Here is a 17,457-nt window from a genome sequence, read left to right as displayed (position 1 = left end):
GAAATGCTGTCTTGTTAAAACTTTATTCCTAAGTATCTGATACATAGATGGGTTTCATAGTCACTGAATTGTTTTTCCCTCTCTTTTCCCTAAAAACCCTCCATACAGCTTCAAACAATTCTCCATTCATGTGTTTCCACTGCATAAAAATTTCCCACTTTCTTCCATTTGGTCTCAATTTGTTACAATGGCCATCAAGGAACAAGACACTCTCATTCTCTGAACATAACTGTTTCTTTTCATACAACAATGTTACTCTTTTTTTTCTTCCCATTTTCTTTCCCCTGTAAACTTGGTTATGGCGCAGTGAAACAAAATTCCATTATCATTCCTTTGGGCAATGAACTTAAAAAGATTCCTTGCATATTTTACCATATTATGTAGTTAAGTAATTTTTGGTCACTTCGATAGTTTCAATTTCTCAATAGTCTGTTTCAATCAACTGTGTACCCCGAAGCCTGGATATATGTTTAAATCAAATTTATTATGTGAATTAGAATGCAATTTTAAAAGTCATTATAATTCCTTTCCCCAATTAAGTGCAAAACCAGTAGGCTTTTATGACAAATGAGATAGATGATTGCATGATTGCATCCTGCACTGCCTTTGGGTAAACCTAGGACACCAAAGTACAGGAAAGGGACCGGCCCAAATCAGGAGCCCCGCGGAGCGACAGGAAGCATCTTTGCCCCGGAGCTGGAAAGGTCCGCCAGTAGGCGTTTCACGTGAGAAACCCGAGCCACCCCCTTGTAGTCAGCGCGGCTAACGCCGGCCAATAATCCCGGCGATCTAATCGCTGCGGAGGCTAATTCTAAGGAATCGCCGACTTGCAGGGGGCGGAGCTCCATGCGACGTCACGTCACGTTCCCGCGCTCGTTTCGCTGCCCCGCCCCTCTCCGCACTGTGACGTTGCCAGGGAGGAACGAAGCGTAAACAGCGCAGGGCATTTCGGGAGCGGGATTGTTTCACGCAGGAAGCAGGCTCCATTTTAGCGCCGCCCGCCGTCGCCATCTGTTTCCCAGCCCTCCCCCCCTGCTGCCCCTCCCGTCCCCAAGCCCCTACGGGGAGGCCGGGCCTAGGCGAGGCTGGAGTACCAGGAGGGAAGGGGAGAAGGGAGAACGGGAAAAAAGCGAGGAGAAAAAGAGTGAGACGAGAAAGGTGAGTGGTAGAGGCCAAGGTGTGAAGCACGCAGCCACGCGGACGGACTGACGGACGTTCCGGTGCCACTGCTGCCGCGGCTGCGGCCCACGCGCGAGTCGCGTCGAGGCGACGGCGGCGGCGGCGGCAGCAGCAGCGGAGACGGGCGAGGAGCAATGGCGGCCGACAGCCGGGAGGAGAAAGGTTAGTGCGGAGAGAGGTGACGGGCGGAGGCGGGGCGGGGAGCGGGTCGCGCCGCGGTGGTTCTCCGTGGCGGGGTGGGGGTGGGGAAGGGTAGCCTGCCCCGCGCGGAGCCGGCGCCCCCACCGAGGCGCCCGACGCCGCGGCAGAGGCCGGGCCTGCCCTTCGGTTCCGGGTCTCCAGGCGCCCTCACCCCGCATCGGGCCTCGGGCTTTTCTTTGGTCCCGATGCCCCGCGTCACTTTCCGTTCGGCTGTCCTGGGCGCGGCCGAAAGGAGGCCGTGCTCCGAGTTGCAGGCCCTTCGGCTTATTTCCTACTAGGAGTATGCGGATGTAATGCGCACTTGCAGAGCTACCTTCTCTGTTAGGCGAAATTTTGAAAACGCATGTAATGCCACGATCAAAGCAGGTAGTCTGGTAAGTAAGTATGTTTAACAAGCCGTGTAGGGAGGCGGGTGATTACACTCGAGGAGTAAGTGCAAGTAACGCCTGGCTGTTACCGTTAACTGGGCGAAGTGGTAAGAATTGCCAACTTGGCTCCTCCAATACTTTGGAAAATAATGATGTTTGAGAAGATAGTTATATGACTTCAAAGATTCCTGGCCACTATTCTTAGAGAAACACGTTGTGCGTAGCTCCCAGAGGGTACAACCAGGGACAGATGGGTGTGACTTACAGAGTTGGAGGATGAATTTACAGTAAAACACAGGAAGAACGGATGGCGTCAGAATGGAATGTCATGTCTTTTGAAATACCGACCTCCCAGGCCCTAGAGCTGTTGCTGTGGAATATAGATCCTGGATGAATCCATGTCTGGAGAGTGGTCTGGATGAGATGCTGCCTTAAGTTCTTTTTCCTACCCTAAGATTCCATGGTAGTTTCGGAAAGGTTATAGTTGATAAAAATATGACGCAGCTGCCGTCCTGTATTTCACGGATCTGCCCTTCTCTGTGCCTCATTAACTTGGGGTGGGTGGGGACTTGTTAAATGGGCTCTAGAGTCCAGTTGCATTAGGCCTGTCCTCCTTTTTTTAAGAATGTTCTACAGAGAAAGAAGAGTTCATGCTGCAGTAAACTGCTCTAGGATAGGGACATGCTTGGGAAGTGGTGTGGGTGGGAGTGTGTTTAAGGCATTGTTTCTTTCCTAAAGCAGTTGAGTGATTAGGACATAGTAATTTAATTTTCCTTCCTTAATTGAATCCTGGCAAAAAAAAAATCCCCATCCCTACTTTTTTGAGACACCTGGAAAGTTTGTGAATATAGGATTGCATGGTGTTAGTGAATAAAGGAAACTGCTTTTAATTAGCAGTCAAGTCAGTTATTAAAGGATTTTAATCAATAATTCAGTCAACATTTGTGTCAGTGTAATCTGTGAGCTGTTTGGGAGCGCAGGGGGGTTGTGGTGGGTGAGATGAACCAAATACAAAATGAGTAAAAGTCAGTACTGTCAAGAATTAATTATCTGTTGAAACATAGTTGTAAATCAGTAATAGAGTTGATACAGTAATGTACATTGAGGAAGAAAAGTGGGTGATGTTTTAAATATTTTTGTTTTGGAGATGCATTTATTGATGAAAATGGAGTCTAAACACATAAACTTTGTAACTGTAATTGGGAAGTAGCTGTGCTACCTGTTAGCAGCACTTAGGATAAATTGTCCAACTTTTGAAAGGACTCACATTTGTGAAGTTTTTGTAAAACTTAATGTCCATAATTGAATTTGCCTGTTTTAAAACTTCTGCTATAAGTGCTCATCATTATAGTTTACGTCGAAGATGAGTATCTAGAGTTTACTGGAAAAGCTAGCAAATACAAATCTACTGGAATTGCATATTTTGGAATGGGAAGATTTCTGGAATAACCCATTTTGTAAATAAGGAAACTGAGGCACAGGGTGTCTCAATTACTTGATCATTGTTACACAGCTAGTATAATAGCCAGAATTAGAATCAATACTTGACTTTTCCTTCTCATACTTGAACAAGAAAAAGTGGGAAACTGAGTACCTATTGTCTGTTATCTTATATGAAATGTTGGGAAATAATAGAGATAAGCCTTGTGATAATCTTAGACATGTCACAAACCTTAGGTCCCTTCTAAATGATTTCATAAATGGTGTAAGATTTTGATAAGAAACAGGTTTAAATTGCAGAAATTTGCTATTAATCACAGAACAGTTAAAGATTTTTGGTCATAGAGTCCTTTGATTATTAGGCTTTGCACATCGGCTGTGTAATAGATATTAAGTCTATAATGCTTCTATGTATAAATACCCATACTTAGAAGCTGAAGCCTATATAACTGGACAAGTTGCCAGTTCCTTCTGATTCTTGTGATTATTTGTCCAAAAAGTATATTTAAAAGAAGGTGGAATGTTGGTAGTGTTAACGAACGTTAAATGATGTTTTTCTATATGAGGAAGTACACATCTTTTATACTATAAACATCTTGTATACATTTTATTTCTTAAGGTCTTATAACGCTCTCTCTAAAGAATAGAGATAATGGATAATGAATTACCACTTGCACAAGTAACATGTTTTCTTACATTATCAAACTGGAAGCTCCATGAGGGCCACGAGTATGTCTTGTTCACCAAGTTCCTGGTGTACAGTAATTGTGTGGTTGTAAATCATTGCAGGTTGGAATTCATTAAAAACTGAATAGTTATGTGAAATTTGCTATTGATGTCCAAAGCTAAGTTTCATGGTTTGAATTATATATGTACACACACACTCATTCAGCCAAGTACATATAAATATCGACAGGCAGTTATGTGTACACACACATGTATATTCCCTGAAGCTGTCATGGGGGAGAGTGACCACAGAAAAAAACGCCCTAGAAACCCCAGCTATTTTGAGTCTTCCCAGCCTAGGTGCCAGCCAGACATGTGAATGAGCAAGTCTTGGGATGATTCTAGCCCTGGACACTACCTGCAGGCATATGGGAGGGAGACCTACCTCGGTTGAACTCCAGAACTATAGCAATAATAAATTATTGTATTGTTTTAAAACACCAAGTTTTGTGGTGGCATGTTATATATACATCAGTAGATAACCAGAACATGTATATATTTGCTTTATTGGAAAAAATTGGTTTTGTGTTTTGGACTAGGTTTTGTATATCCTATATTACCCTTGTTATTAACAGTTTGTAGCAGGTAAGCTTTATTAGAATCTGGTAGCAATAGGAAAGGGCTTACAGGTTGAAAAATTCATCAGGAGATTCAAATAAATTGCCCTCCTGTTCGTTCCCCAAACTGATATTTTTATCCTGAATGCCTCTTATCAGAGGTGAAGAAACTGGAGCACAGCCTGGGATTTTCCCAAGGAGATCTAGCTCTTACATGATAACCTGGATTTTCTTAATTCCAAGTCTCTTTCCCCTGTGTGTCATATTTCAGTAAATAAATCGCTTCAGTGATAGAGAAAAGCAACTTAAATATGGCCATTTAACCCTGCCTGTGTGGATAATGGTTAAGTGTCAACCCATGAACCGACAGGTCACTGGTTCGATTCCCAGTCAGGGCACATGCCTGGGTTTCATTCTTGATTCCCCGCCCCCCCCCCCCCCCCCCCCCCCCCCGTAAGGGGCATTCAGAAGGCAGCCGATCGAAGATGTTTCTCATCGAGGTTTCTGCCTCTGTATCCTTCTCCCTTTTCTCTCTAAAAGTCAGTAAAAACATATATTTAAAAAATACATGGTCATTTAGCCCTGGCTGGTGGGTCTCAGTTGGTGGGGCGTTGCCCTGTGCACTGAAAGGTTGCTGGTTCCCTAGTCACTGCACATGCTGGGGTTGCAGGCTCTATCTCCGGGAGGAGTGTGCAGGCAGTGGATCCATGTTCTGCTCTCAACATTGATGTTTCGCTCCCTCCTTAAAAATCAATTTTAAAACACTTTTTTAAAAATGTGGTCATTTATATCAGAGCCAGATAGTAGCCATGGGCTGAACTTGTTCTACAGGTTTTAGTTTGCCAATATTGTAATAAAACGTTAGCTTATTACAGTGGACTGTAATACAGATAAAAATGTGTGGACCATTATGTGAAGATGCTATAGTTGATGTTAAAGTAAATTTTAGATGCTATAATGTTGGTAATACAGAGCTTTCTGGTACACTAATTTGAAACTAATCTAGTGCGTGCTACCTTTTTATAATTTGTATTTTTGTTGTCCTTATACTTTGTTTAAAGGTCTTTTTAATGTTCCCCATCTAATTTAATCCTGGATTTAGAAAGCCTGAACTCTAGACTCATATCTGTCTTTTCTAGACAAATAAATTTGGTCAACTTGAACTTCTATTTATCTGCAAAAGAATAGAAGATAAAACATACCCTATGTGTTTCATATGATATGTAAATAAATACATGAAGGTTATAAAGTGTTAAAAAAAGCAAGGATTGGTTAATATTTGTTGTCTTAAGAATGTGTAGGTGCTTTCTAAAACTGAAACTAATCTCAGAATTCTTTTCTAGACAACTAAATTTGGTCAACTTGAACTTCTATTTATCTGCAAAAGAATAGAAGATAAAAAACATACCTTATGTGTTTCATATGATATGTAAATATAATACATGAAGGTTATAAAGTGTTAAAAAAAGCAAGGATTGGTTAATATTTGTTGTCTTAAGAATGTGTAGGTGCTTTCTAAAACTGAAACTAATCTCAGAATTTTACTTGTTATTTGTTATATCTTTTTTTAAAAAAAATTCACTTTGATAATACAGAAGCCATGAGTTAGTCATGTCTGAAATTTAAGTTGATTTAAATGAAACTACATAGTTTTTTCATTATACTAGATTTGACATATATAAAGTGTATGATTTTATTTGAAGGTTCAAGCTTTTGGGTTGATATTTCTAATTAAGAACTAGTGATTTCATGAAAAGAAGTAGAACTATTTACTTGCTTATTTTGTTGTGGTAGTTTTAAATTTGTTTCTACAAATATATTATGTCAAGATTTGTTGGGACCCACCTTTTTATTGTTATACTGACTAGAGAGTTTTTACCCAAGAATTATTAAATATCTGCCAAACGTGGACTTTTTCTATCAAATTACATGTTTTTTATTTATAGTATAAAGTCTAAAGTTATGTTTGCTACCATTTAGGTCTTGAGGGAATTAATTTTCTTCTAGTGAAAACAATGAATCCAGAAAGTGAGAGGAACCTTTTTGGTTAGCATATTTTGATTTAAAAGGATAAGTTAAACATTTAAAAATCCATGTAGTATATATTCATTTTAGAAAAATGATAAAGTACAGATAAACATTTTATCACCAAAAAAAACAGTTGCTGTACCATTTCAGGCATATGTAATTTTCAGATGTTTTTAAATAGGAACTAAGTCTAACTCCAGTGTTATTCTGTATCCTACCTAGCCTTGCTTTTTTCCTTTTTCACGTTTACATTACTGTTTTATTTCTCTTCAGTCACTCATTTCTGTCACCCTTTGGGGAAATTTGAATCCTATCTAACCTGCTTATAGCCTCAATCAAGTTAACCCTTGCTATATGAGGGACTTCGCTTTTTGACTGTAGCCACAAATATCATCGTTCTATCTCATTAGTTTGCATGACTTTTTACTTCTCTTTGCGAGATCTTAAATCTGAAAAGTATTTTTGATACTGGAATAAGTCCATTATAAAAAATTAGTTTAAAGCAGTAAATATTAGCATGTATTTCTAAGATTTACTTTGTCCTACTGGACAGAGTGAGTGTGGGAATGGGGTGACAAAACCAAATTATATGTTTTCATGATCACTGAATAGTATGTCAGTTATAGCAGCAGTTTCCTTTTCTGAACAAGGTACACTTTAAAAATATATATATTTTTATTGATTTCAGAGAGGAAGGGAGAGGGAGACAGAAACATCAGTGATGAGAGAGAATCTTTGAATTGTTGCCTACTGCAAGCCCCCCTACAGGGGATCGAACCTGTATCCCAAATATGTGTGCCCTGACCAGGAATCGGACCATGATCTCTTGGTTCATAGGTCAGTGCTCAACCACTGAGCCATGCCACTTGGTCTGAGCTACACTTTTTATAGTCTATACCAGTAGCCTCAAACGTTTTTGATTGTGTAGCACATCAGTAATTTTGTTCTTGCAACTTTAACATTATTTCAGATAAACAATAGCTATAAGAATAGTACAGATAATTTTCTTGTACTTTTCAGCCATATTCCACAAATGCTAACATTTTACCACATTTACCTTTCTAATTCATATTCCCTCTTGCTCTTACACATTCTCTTTCTATACAGACACACCTTTTTTCTAAATTGTCAATTGAAAATGTGATGCTGCTTTGTCCCTAAAATCTTAAGTATGTATTTCCTAAAAATTAGGACTTTTACTGAACTGTAGGATGTGTACTGTCAAAATCAGGAAATTAACATTGATGCTATAATTTACAGACCTTATTTAGAATTTATTAGTTTTCCCACTTACGTTTTAAATCAAGTGCTGTATTGTCACTTCAGTCTCCTCTAATCTGGAGTACTTTGTTTTCATGACATTAACATTTTTTGGATGTCTCTTAATTTGGGTTTGTTTGATGTTTCCTCATGCATGGGTTTAAATTTTGCATTTTTCATAGGACTGTCACAGAATTGTTCTATTCTCAGTGCCCCATACCAGGAGGTCTATGATGTTGCTTTGACCACCCATTATTGATGATACTAATTTTGATTACTTGATTATGCTGGACTTGGCCAGCTTTTCTCTTGGTAGTCAATAAGTACCTAGCGGGGAGTACCCAATCCTTGATAAATGCATGTTTATAAGTTATACACATGTATTTCCATGCTAATTTGTGCGCATTTTAAGCAGTTACACAATTTATAAATTAAAGGATGAAATACAAATATAAAAGTTCTGACATTTGTTTTTTATACTCCAGTGTATGCTTTTATACCAGGGGTGGGCAAACTTTTTGACTCGAGGGCCACAATGGGTTCTTAAACTGGACCGGAGGGCCGGAACAAAAGCATGGATGCAGTGTTTGTGTGAACTAATATAAATTCAAAGTAAACATCATTACATAAAAGGGTACGGTCTTTTTTTTTTTTTTTTTTTTAGTTCATTTCAAACAGGCCGGATCCGGCCCGCGGGCCGTAGTTTGCCCATGGCTGTTTTATACTTTATGGAGTATATACTCCTGGCTTTGTAGAATAAGGTTCTGTCATATCTTTTACTTCGTATGATTTTATAGGAATTATTCTTATGTCTTCATCCTGAAATAAGTTCTTGAGGTTATGTTCCTATACTTCCGTAGCCTCAACATAGTAAGTACTTGAAAATAAATGCTTTAGTGATAATGATTTTCCTTATTTTGATTTTCTTGTTTTCAGATGGAGAACTTAATGTTTTAGATGATATTTTGACAGAAGTACCAGAACAGGATGATGAACTGTATAATCCAGAGAGTGAACAAGATAAAAACGAGAAAAAGGGTAAGATTTCTATTATTTTTGTTAAAATAAGTGTATATAGAGATTTAATTTCTTAAGAAAGTGACTTTGCTTTTGTACTTATTTGAGGCATTAATACCTAAAGCAAAATCATAAACTGAGGTACCTAATTCCACATGAATAGGAGTAATGTGTTTTTCTCCCCTTCAAATGTGTGAAATATCCCAAATAAATGAATTTATTCCAAGGTTTGAAAGCTGTATTTTCTTTATGATTAACTTTGGAATGAAATTATTTCAAAAGAAGTTTTAAGTGAGGCTTTTTTCCTCTCTGATATTTAGTATTTGCTAATCTTTGGTGAAATAAATGGAATACTTAAACACTTCTCTGTATATCCTTTTAAATTGTGTTTTTAAGGATCAAAAAGAAAAAGTGACAGAATGGAATCTACTGACGTAAAACGACAAAAGCCCTCTGTTCATTCAAGACAATTGATTTCTAAGCCACTGAGCTCATCAGTTAGCAATAACAAAAGAATAGTTAGTACAAAGGGAAAGTCAGTTACGGATTATAAAAATGAGGAATATCAAAGGTCTGAAAGAAACAAACGTCTAGAAGCTGATCGGAAGATTCGTTTATCAAGCAGTGCCTCCAGAGAACCTTATAAGAGTCAACCAGAAAAACCTGGTCTCCGGAAAAGGGATCCTGAAAGGAGGACCAAGTCCCCTACACCAGATGGTTCTGAGGTAGTAAATATTATTTTAGATATAAAACAAATTCTTTTTGAGGCTTTAGAACTATTTATTCATTCTGACCTTGTCTGTGATATGACTGCTGATTTCCTTTTTCTTTAAACATCAGAGAATTGGGCTTGAAGTGGATAGGCGTGCAAGCAGATCCAGCCAGTCTTCTAAGGAAGAGGTGAACTCTGAAGAATATGGCTCTGATCATGAGACTGGCAGCAGTGGTTCTTCTGATGAGCAAGGCAACAACACTGAGAATGAGGAGGAAGGAGTGGAAGATGTGGAGGAGGATGAAGAGGTAGAAGAAGATGCAGAGGAAGATGAAGAGGTGGATGAAGATGGAGAGGAGGAGGAGGAGGAAGAAGAAGAAGAAGAGGAGGAGGAAGAGGAAGAAGAATATGAACAGGATGAGAGAGATCAGAAGGAAGAGGGAAATGATTATGACACTCGAAGTGAAGCTAGCGACTCTGATTCTGAATCCGTTTCCTTCACAGATGGGTCTGTCAGATCTGGTTCAGGCACAGATGGATCAGGTACTATTTGTATACAAAAGTTTGTCCCTTTTTTTAAAAAAATATATTTTATTGATTTTTTACAGAGAGGAAGGGAGAGGGATAGAGAGTTAGAAACATCGATGAGAGAGAAACATCAATCAGCTGCCTCCTGCACACCTCCTACTGGGGGATGTGCCTGCAACCAAGGCACATGCCCTTGATCGGAATCTAACCTGGGACCCTTCAGTCTGCAGGCCGATGCTCTATCCACTGAGCCAAACTGGTCAGGGCTTGTCCTCCTTTTTATAAAAAAAAAAAAAATTTTGACCTGATTGGTTTTATTCTTGAACATGTTTCAGTTGAACTGTATAATATTTGAGGAGATGGAGGATGTTAACAAGACTATCTTGTGATTTTTTTATAGTTAATTATAAACTTTTTGAGTATTATAAATACATTTGCATAAGTTGTACATACCTTTGTAAAGGCATTTCCCAGCTTGATTGTATTATATTATAAATGATGATCATAAGTGTGATTGTTTCTCAGAAATGTATTTTAGGTCTTAATGTTATAAATTCTTAGATTTTCATATTACCAACAGCTTATTTAAACATTGATGTACTTGAGTGTTTTCATATGGCACCTGTGCACTAGGTATTATAATGTTTCCATGTTAAATGCCTTTAGATTTTCATCATGTGGCAATAGAAATGGAAACAATTCTCTTTCTTTTGGGAGCACAAGCTTTTCTTTCAATTCTGTATCTGTGTTGGCTGACTGGTGCAAGATCTCCAAAGGGCTGGGTGTAAAATTCTTGTGGAGAGATTGGGTAAGAGCCATCTTGGGTCATTCCTTTATTACTGCAAGTCCTACTACTGTATCCTTATTTGATCCATGCAATGTAAATGTAACAGTGTTAAGTGCTTTGGGGGAGATATTCAGAGAGTTCAGCAAAGAGAGGTCATGGTACTTAAAGAGCTTTGGCCACTATACGAAGATTATACTTTCACATCTGTCTTATTTAAAGATGCTGCCAGCACTGCTACATAAACAAAATGTACTAAACATTGAAATACAAGAATAATTTTATTCTTTTGATATATAGGACAGTTACATATTTATTGTTACAGAATTCTACTACCTTAGTGGTATATTGTTAGTAAATCATATTTTTGTTAGAATAGGTGATAGAGCAAATGGCCAGCTACTTTCCAGTGATTGAAAACTGAAGTACTTTCAACCTTTTTTTTCTCCCCATTGACTCCTTCCACCCTGTATCCACCTATTCCAGTGCTTTCAACCTTTTGCTCAGTAGAGTTTTAAGTTTGTGAGTTTAAATAGGTTTTTGAAAGGAGTTAGTTAAATTGAATAGATGAGTAGGTAGGTTTGATATAAAAAAGTTTTTGAAAACTGATGCAATATACCTTTTATAATTTACTAGAGGCCTGGTGCATGAAATTTGTGCATGGGGGGTGGGTGGGGGGACGGGGAATTGAGGATCCCTCAGCCTGGCCTGCGTCCTCTCACAGTCCGGGAGCCCTTGGGGCAGTGGTTCTCAACCTTCCTAATGCCGTGACCCTTTAATACAGTTCCTCATGTTGTGACCCCCAACCATAAAATTATTTTTGTTGCTACTTCATAACTGTAATTTTGCTACGGTTATGAATCGTAATGTAAATATCTGATATGCAGGATGAATTTTCATTGTATCAAATTGAACATAATTAAAGCATAGTGATTAATTGTCAGGGCCAGCCTGACAGGTTGAGCTGGGCTGAGGTAGGGAGATGGGAATTGAGAAAAGAAAGAAAGACAGGAGAGCAGGATCGGGAGGACTGCAGCTCAATCGAGGAACTGCAGCAAGTTTATTAACCACACAATGCTTTTTATACACAAGACACTGAATAGGTCTGTTAAGAGGAATGTATTCTTTGTTCCTTTTAATCTCTAAGGGAGGGACAGAGCAGAAGGACAAATTCTCGGTACAGCAAATCTCAGTAAATAGTTACAGACTTCTTGGTAAGCCATGAAAGGCTGTTCTCATTCTACAAAGGTTGCTCTCATTCTACTGATAACCGCCATCCAAACAAGTCTGTGAAAACTGGGTACGGGTTCCAGCCTTGCTAGCCCCTTCAGGTGCAAGGACCATGTCAGCTTACACCCGGTCTCCAACAATTAATCACAAAAACAATATGTAATTATATATGTGTTTTCCGATGGTCTTGGGTGACCCCTGTGAAAGGGTCGTTCGACCCCCAGGTTGAGAACCACTATTCTAAATGATGCTGATACTGTAGCAAGGTACTTAATAATACTTTATATTTTTGTAGAGAAGGTATTTCAAATAGAATGATATCCAGTAGTTTTATAAAACCTTGATTTCAAACTTACTAGAAGATATATTTTTCTGTCTATCTATATATGAGAGATACCTGGAACTATTTACTTTCACTATTGAAGGAAAATTTGCAAATTTTCCTTCAAAGATCCCTTATGTGGAACATGTTTTAAGGACTGTATTTAGAATATATTTAGTATTTATCATGGAGTAGTTTCTCTTTATAATGTGCGAAAGGATTAATGATTAGGGCTTTTTGATTAGAAGATGTCATTTTTTAAATACAAGGGATTGCAGTTTAGTTTCTGTGCCATGAGGTTTTTTGTTTGTTTTTGTTCCATGAGCTTTTAGATTTCAATTTATTTTACCTTATTTTTTGTAACTTTTTTGTAAAACTGACACACTTTGATAGTTGTTAAAAGTTTTTTTAAAATATTTTTTTTATTTCAGAGAGGAAGGGGGGGAGAGAGAGAATCAGTGATGAGAGAGAATCATTTGATCAGCTGCCTTCTGCACACACCCTACTGGGGATTGAGCCTGCACCCTGGGCATGTGCCCTTGACCAGAATTGGAACCTGGCACCCTTCAGTCGCAGGCTGACGCTCTATTGAGTGAGCCAAACCTGCTAGGGCGCTAAAAGTTTTTTGGTTTTTTTTTATATTGATTTCAGAAAGGAAGGGGGAGAGAGAGAGAGAAAGAGAGAAACATCAATGATGAAAATCATTGATCGGCTGCCTCCTGCATGCCCCCTACTAGGGATCAAGTCTGCAACCCAGGCATGTGCCCTTGACTGGAATCAAACCCGGGACCCTTAAGTCCACAGGCTGATTGATGGTTTATCCACTTAGCCAAACCGGCTAGGGCTAAAAGTTGTTGTTTTGTTTTTTAGATGACTTATTGTTCTTATGACCTGAGAATAATAGATGGGAGAGGAGATCATAAACTTAAAAGAGCAGTGGAGTTATTTATACAAAAAATGATGAAGAACGCTTAGAGATTTCTCATGGTAATGGTAGATTTAACATTACATAAAAACAGTTGGACAGGATTTTATTTGTGCTCCTATTTTTTTTTTTTCTGCATTATCTTTGTGAGAGATTCTTTTAGTACTTTGAACCATAAAGAGTTTTTTAGTTAAATTTACGGGGTAACGTTAATTACATTGTAGACATTTCAGGTGTACAACTTTATAATACAGCATCAGTATATTCACCACCCGAAGACTAAGTCCCCTTCCATCACCGTATATTTGACCTCTATAAAATATTGCTTTTAAATAACCATATATATCATCCTTAGTGAGCAGTTCATAATGGTTAGATGCCTACAATACTACTCAGGAAAAATGAAAAGAAACATGCTAGGATTTTTGAAAGAAATGATGTAAAAATATTTTAAGGAGGTTTTAGTTTTTTAGTTTCATGTGGGTGTCTTATTTATTCATTCAGTGAATAGTTGCCTACTATATGCAAGGCACTATATAGGAATGTGTAGTCGGTAATGAAACAAATGCTTTAGAAAGATAATTTTGCATGTGCACACACATTCTCGGTCATTGTATACTAAAAGATTCAATCTATTCACAAAGTTAGGTATTATTCAAAGCCAGCAAGCCTGGAAATAAATTCATTTCTCTATAGCTTGTTAATTTGCAATAATCATTTTGTCCCCATGCTTGCTAGCTATAAATAGTCTTGGCTTGGCTTTGTAATTGTTCGATTATGTGCTGCTTTGCTCTCCCTTTCAGCTCTAAATTAGGAAAATCAGTGTCATTTTCAAGCTTCTTGTTACATCTATTTGGAGAAGTAGTTATTAGTAAATTACAAAGGGAAAGATGCTTAAACTAAAAGGAACTTAGGATGTCTTGGTAGTTTTCCATACTAAACCTAGAATCCCCTTTAAAAAATAGTAGTAAAATTTCTTTCCGAAAAATTGAAAATTGGCTCAATAAGAATAGAGTTTAGGGTTTGTACTTCTAAGTTACAGGACATACATTTGAAACTAGTTTCTACCGCCCAGTAACTGTGGGACACTGGCCAGGTTATCTTAACCACCCCTCTAAATTGAAGTTTCCTTTTCTGTTAATGAGAATAATGGCATTGTGTATTGCAGGAGCTTGTTGGGAGGATTAAGGGAGGTAATTTATTTAAAGCTTTAAAATACTCTATATAATAAAAGAGAAACATGTAAATTGACCGTCCTTCCGTTACGCTCACCAGCCAATCAGGAGTAAGTATTCAAATTAACCCAACAAACATGGTGGGTTAATTTGCATACACAGGCGCCAGGCAGAGAGCAGAGCAGGAGAGCCAGCAGCTTGGGGGGATGTGTCTCCCTTGGTCACTTCCCCAAGCGCCGGACGGAGAGCAGAGAGGGAGAGCTGGCGGCTTGGAGGACTTGGCAGAGTGGGAGGCTGTGGGATGGAGACAGAGTAGGAAGGGAAAACCAAGAGTGCGGGGGGCACCAGGAATTCTGGGAATAGTAGTTCAGGTGGCAGTCCCAGGACCTGAAGTGGAAGCTTAGAGTGCGGGGAGCACCAGGAATGCTGGGAATCGTAGTTCTGGCGGCAGACGGATCTCCTAGACCAGTGGTCGGCAAACTGTGGCTCGCAAGCCATATGCGGCTCTTTGGCCCCTTGAGTGTGGCTCTTCCACAAAATACTGCTATGCATGGGCCATGAAGTTTCAGTTGCACTGTACATGTGCGCCCGCACATGGTATTTTGTGGAAGAGCCACACTCAAGGGGCCAAAGAGCCGCATGTGGCTCGTGAGCCACAGTTTGACAACCACTGTCCTAGACACTAGAGCAAAATGAGCCTGGATCAAGTTACTGTTGCTTTGGGGGATGGAGGGAAAGCAAAGGTGAGAGACATAAGTAAAATCAGAGTGTCTAGGAAAAACTAAAGGGAAGATATCCTAAAACTTCCAGGAAATCCCCATCAGTGAAGCAAAGGAAAAAAAAAATGCCTCTATTATTCTGTAAGCAACAAACCAAACTGGGTTGGGAGTCTCAGACACTTTGCTCACATGATTGCAAAGACAGAAACTCCCAGATTGGAGAGGGTGCAGGCCAGGCTGAGGGACCCACTCCCAGTGCATGAATCTGGGCCCCAAATAGTCATATAATAGGAGATTGTATACAAGATCACTGATGATTGTATTTGTTTTGTTTTATCGCTTTGGGTCTGGAGTTCGTTAGTCATCTAAGATAGAATGAGTTGGAATTGTGATGAAGCCTGATAGTATACTTTAAAAAAAGAGGACCTAGAACAGTGGAACTTGATACATAGAACAGAACACAGTAAATTTTATTGAAAGAAAAGTTGGGTTTGCTTTGCAGATTTTCCACCCCTTGTTGAAAAACTTTGAGACTACCTTTATATATAGGCTAAGTGGTTCACAATTATGGGCATACTAGAGGCCCAGTGCATGAAATTAATGCACGGGTAGGGTCCCTAGGCCTGGCTGGTGATCAGGGCTGATCTGTGGGGCCACCAGTAGGGCGATCGGGGGGCCCCTGCTGGAACCCACCTTGGGCAGCATGGCACTGCCTGCTCACCGGCCCTGCCTCCCAGTCACCTCACTGTCGCTGCTGCCACCGCCAGTTGCCTCCCTCTGCAGGAGGCGACTGGCGGGGTGATCGGGGGTGGCGCTGGCCTACTTGCCAGCTGGCCCCACCCCTCCCCCGCCACCTGCTCACTGCAGTCCCCACCCCCAGCCACCACCACTGGTTGCCTCCCTCTGCAGGGCGACTGGTGGGATAACCCGGGGCCCCCTTTGGCACTTTCCTTAGCTGGCCTAAGGTCTGTGGGCTGGGGGAAGCTTCTGCATTGAACGTCTGCCCCCTGGTGGTCAGTGGGCATCATAGTGACTGATCATTCCACTGGTCATTCCACCTTTTGGTTGATTTGCATATTAGGCTTTTATTATATAGGATTTTTTTTAAATTGGAATTGGTGGGAGAAACAACAAAGTGTCCTTAGTTTTTGAATAGTGTCTTTGAAATGAAACGCCTCATTCTGAGGTAATAGGGTTGTCAGGAGAGAGATTAGCAATGATTAATATTTAGGCATTACACAAAAACACAATGATACTACCAATCCCTGTGTTGTAATGTTTTAAAAAGTCTTGTTTGAATTCTTTTTAGATGAGAAAAAGAAAGAAAGAAAGAGAGCTCGAGGTATCTCTCCAATTGTTTTTGATAGAAGTGGAAGCTCTGCATCAGAGTCATATGCAGGTATTCTCATTTTACCCTTTTTTGCAATCATATCTGATTGATTCTAATGTAATCTGCTGTAGAAAGTGTGTGGAGGCTGTAGTTCAGTGTGAACTTGTTGGTGGCATGTTCAATGTAATAATTCTAGAGAAAACTAAGCTTTTATTATTTTAATCCTGTTCTGTTACTGCTTAAGTGGAATTTCACTTTTTTTTTTTCTTGGAAGATGATGATTCAGTGACTAGTTTTCTGAGTGGGAAACTGTTCAAATATACATATTTTTTAAAAAATCGAAACAACCCAAAAAAGCAAAACACTCGTACACATTGAGAAGTATTTTTTTGTGTGTATGTGGGTGCTCCAGAAAGAATAATTTGTCTTAAATGGGAACTTTATGTGACAAGACTGTAGAAATTTTGTCTTATCTCTATTAAAGCTCAATCTGAACAAATGTACTTTGGCTAAATACAGGTTCAGAAAAGAAGCATGAGAAATTATCATCTTCCGTTCGTGCTGTCCGAAAAGGTATCATTTAAATTTGAAATTGTTTTCATTGCATGCTGCATAAAGCCATTATTTTGCCTTATTGGTTCTTCATTGATAGTTGGTTTTAATGTAGTAATGTTCTGATATATTAATGAAAAAATAATGTCTTACATAGAGCTCCATGTTCATTTACTCTATGTCTTTTAGAACAATAGTAAACATATTAGGATATGTTACAGTTTTGGGGGCACAATGGATGGTATATATTTTTTAATAGCATAATAGTCTACTACTAATCTTTAAAAGAATAATCTGATGAAAGAAATCTATAAAATTTGTAGCCATTATCATACTTAAATATGGATCTGATATATCGGAACATCACTGGATTAGGTTTACCTTTTTGCCAAATGCTGGTTCTT

At 39.1% G+C, this 17,457-nt stretch overlaps 1 protein-coding gene across 6 annotated transcripts in view; it reads left to right on the top strand.

Moving 5' to 3' along the window:
* Window positions 1-953: 953 nt before the first annotated feature.
* The window catches only part of YTHDC1 (YTH N6-methyladenosine RNA binding protein C1), a 32,774-nt gene continuing 16,270 nt past the window's right edge, over window positions 954-17,457 (top strand). For 2 of the 6 annotated variants that reach the window (XM_059669612.1, XM_059669603.1), the window contains exons 1-6: window positions 955-1,341; window positions 8,696-8,797; window positions 9,173-9,501; window positions 9,617-10,031; window positions 16,481-16,570; window positions 17,021-17,074. In XM_059669612.1, the coding sequence (XP_059525595.1) occupies window positions 1,314-1,341; window positions 8,696-8,797; window positions 9,173-9,501; window positions 9,617-10,031; window positions 16,481-16,570; window positions 17,021-17,074 (1,018 nt within the window). In that variant the 5' untranslated portion in view covers window positions 955-1,313. Of the gene's footprint in view, window positions 1,342-1,485; window positions 1,755-8,695; window positions 8,798-9,172; window positions 9,502-9,616; window positions 10,032-16,480; window positions 16,571-17,020; window positions 17,075-17,457 lie in introns of those variants that run through there. The other 4 variants (XM_059669649.1, XM_059669641.1, XM_059669622.1 and 1 more) reach the window with 4 other exon arrangements.

This window comes from Myotis daubentonii, chromosome 1 (assembly GCF_963259705.1).
Source record: "Myotis daubentonii chromosome 1, mMyoDau2.1, whole genome shotgun sequence".
Classification (NCBI taxonomy): Eukaryota; Metazoa; Chordata; class Mammalia; order Chiroptera; family Vespertilionidae; genus Myotis; species Myotis daubentonii.
This window is presented reverse-complemented; position numbering and strand designations above follow the sequence as displayed.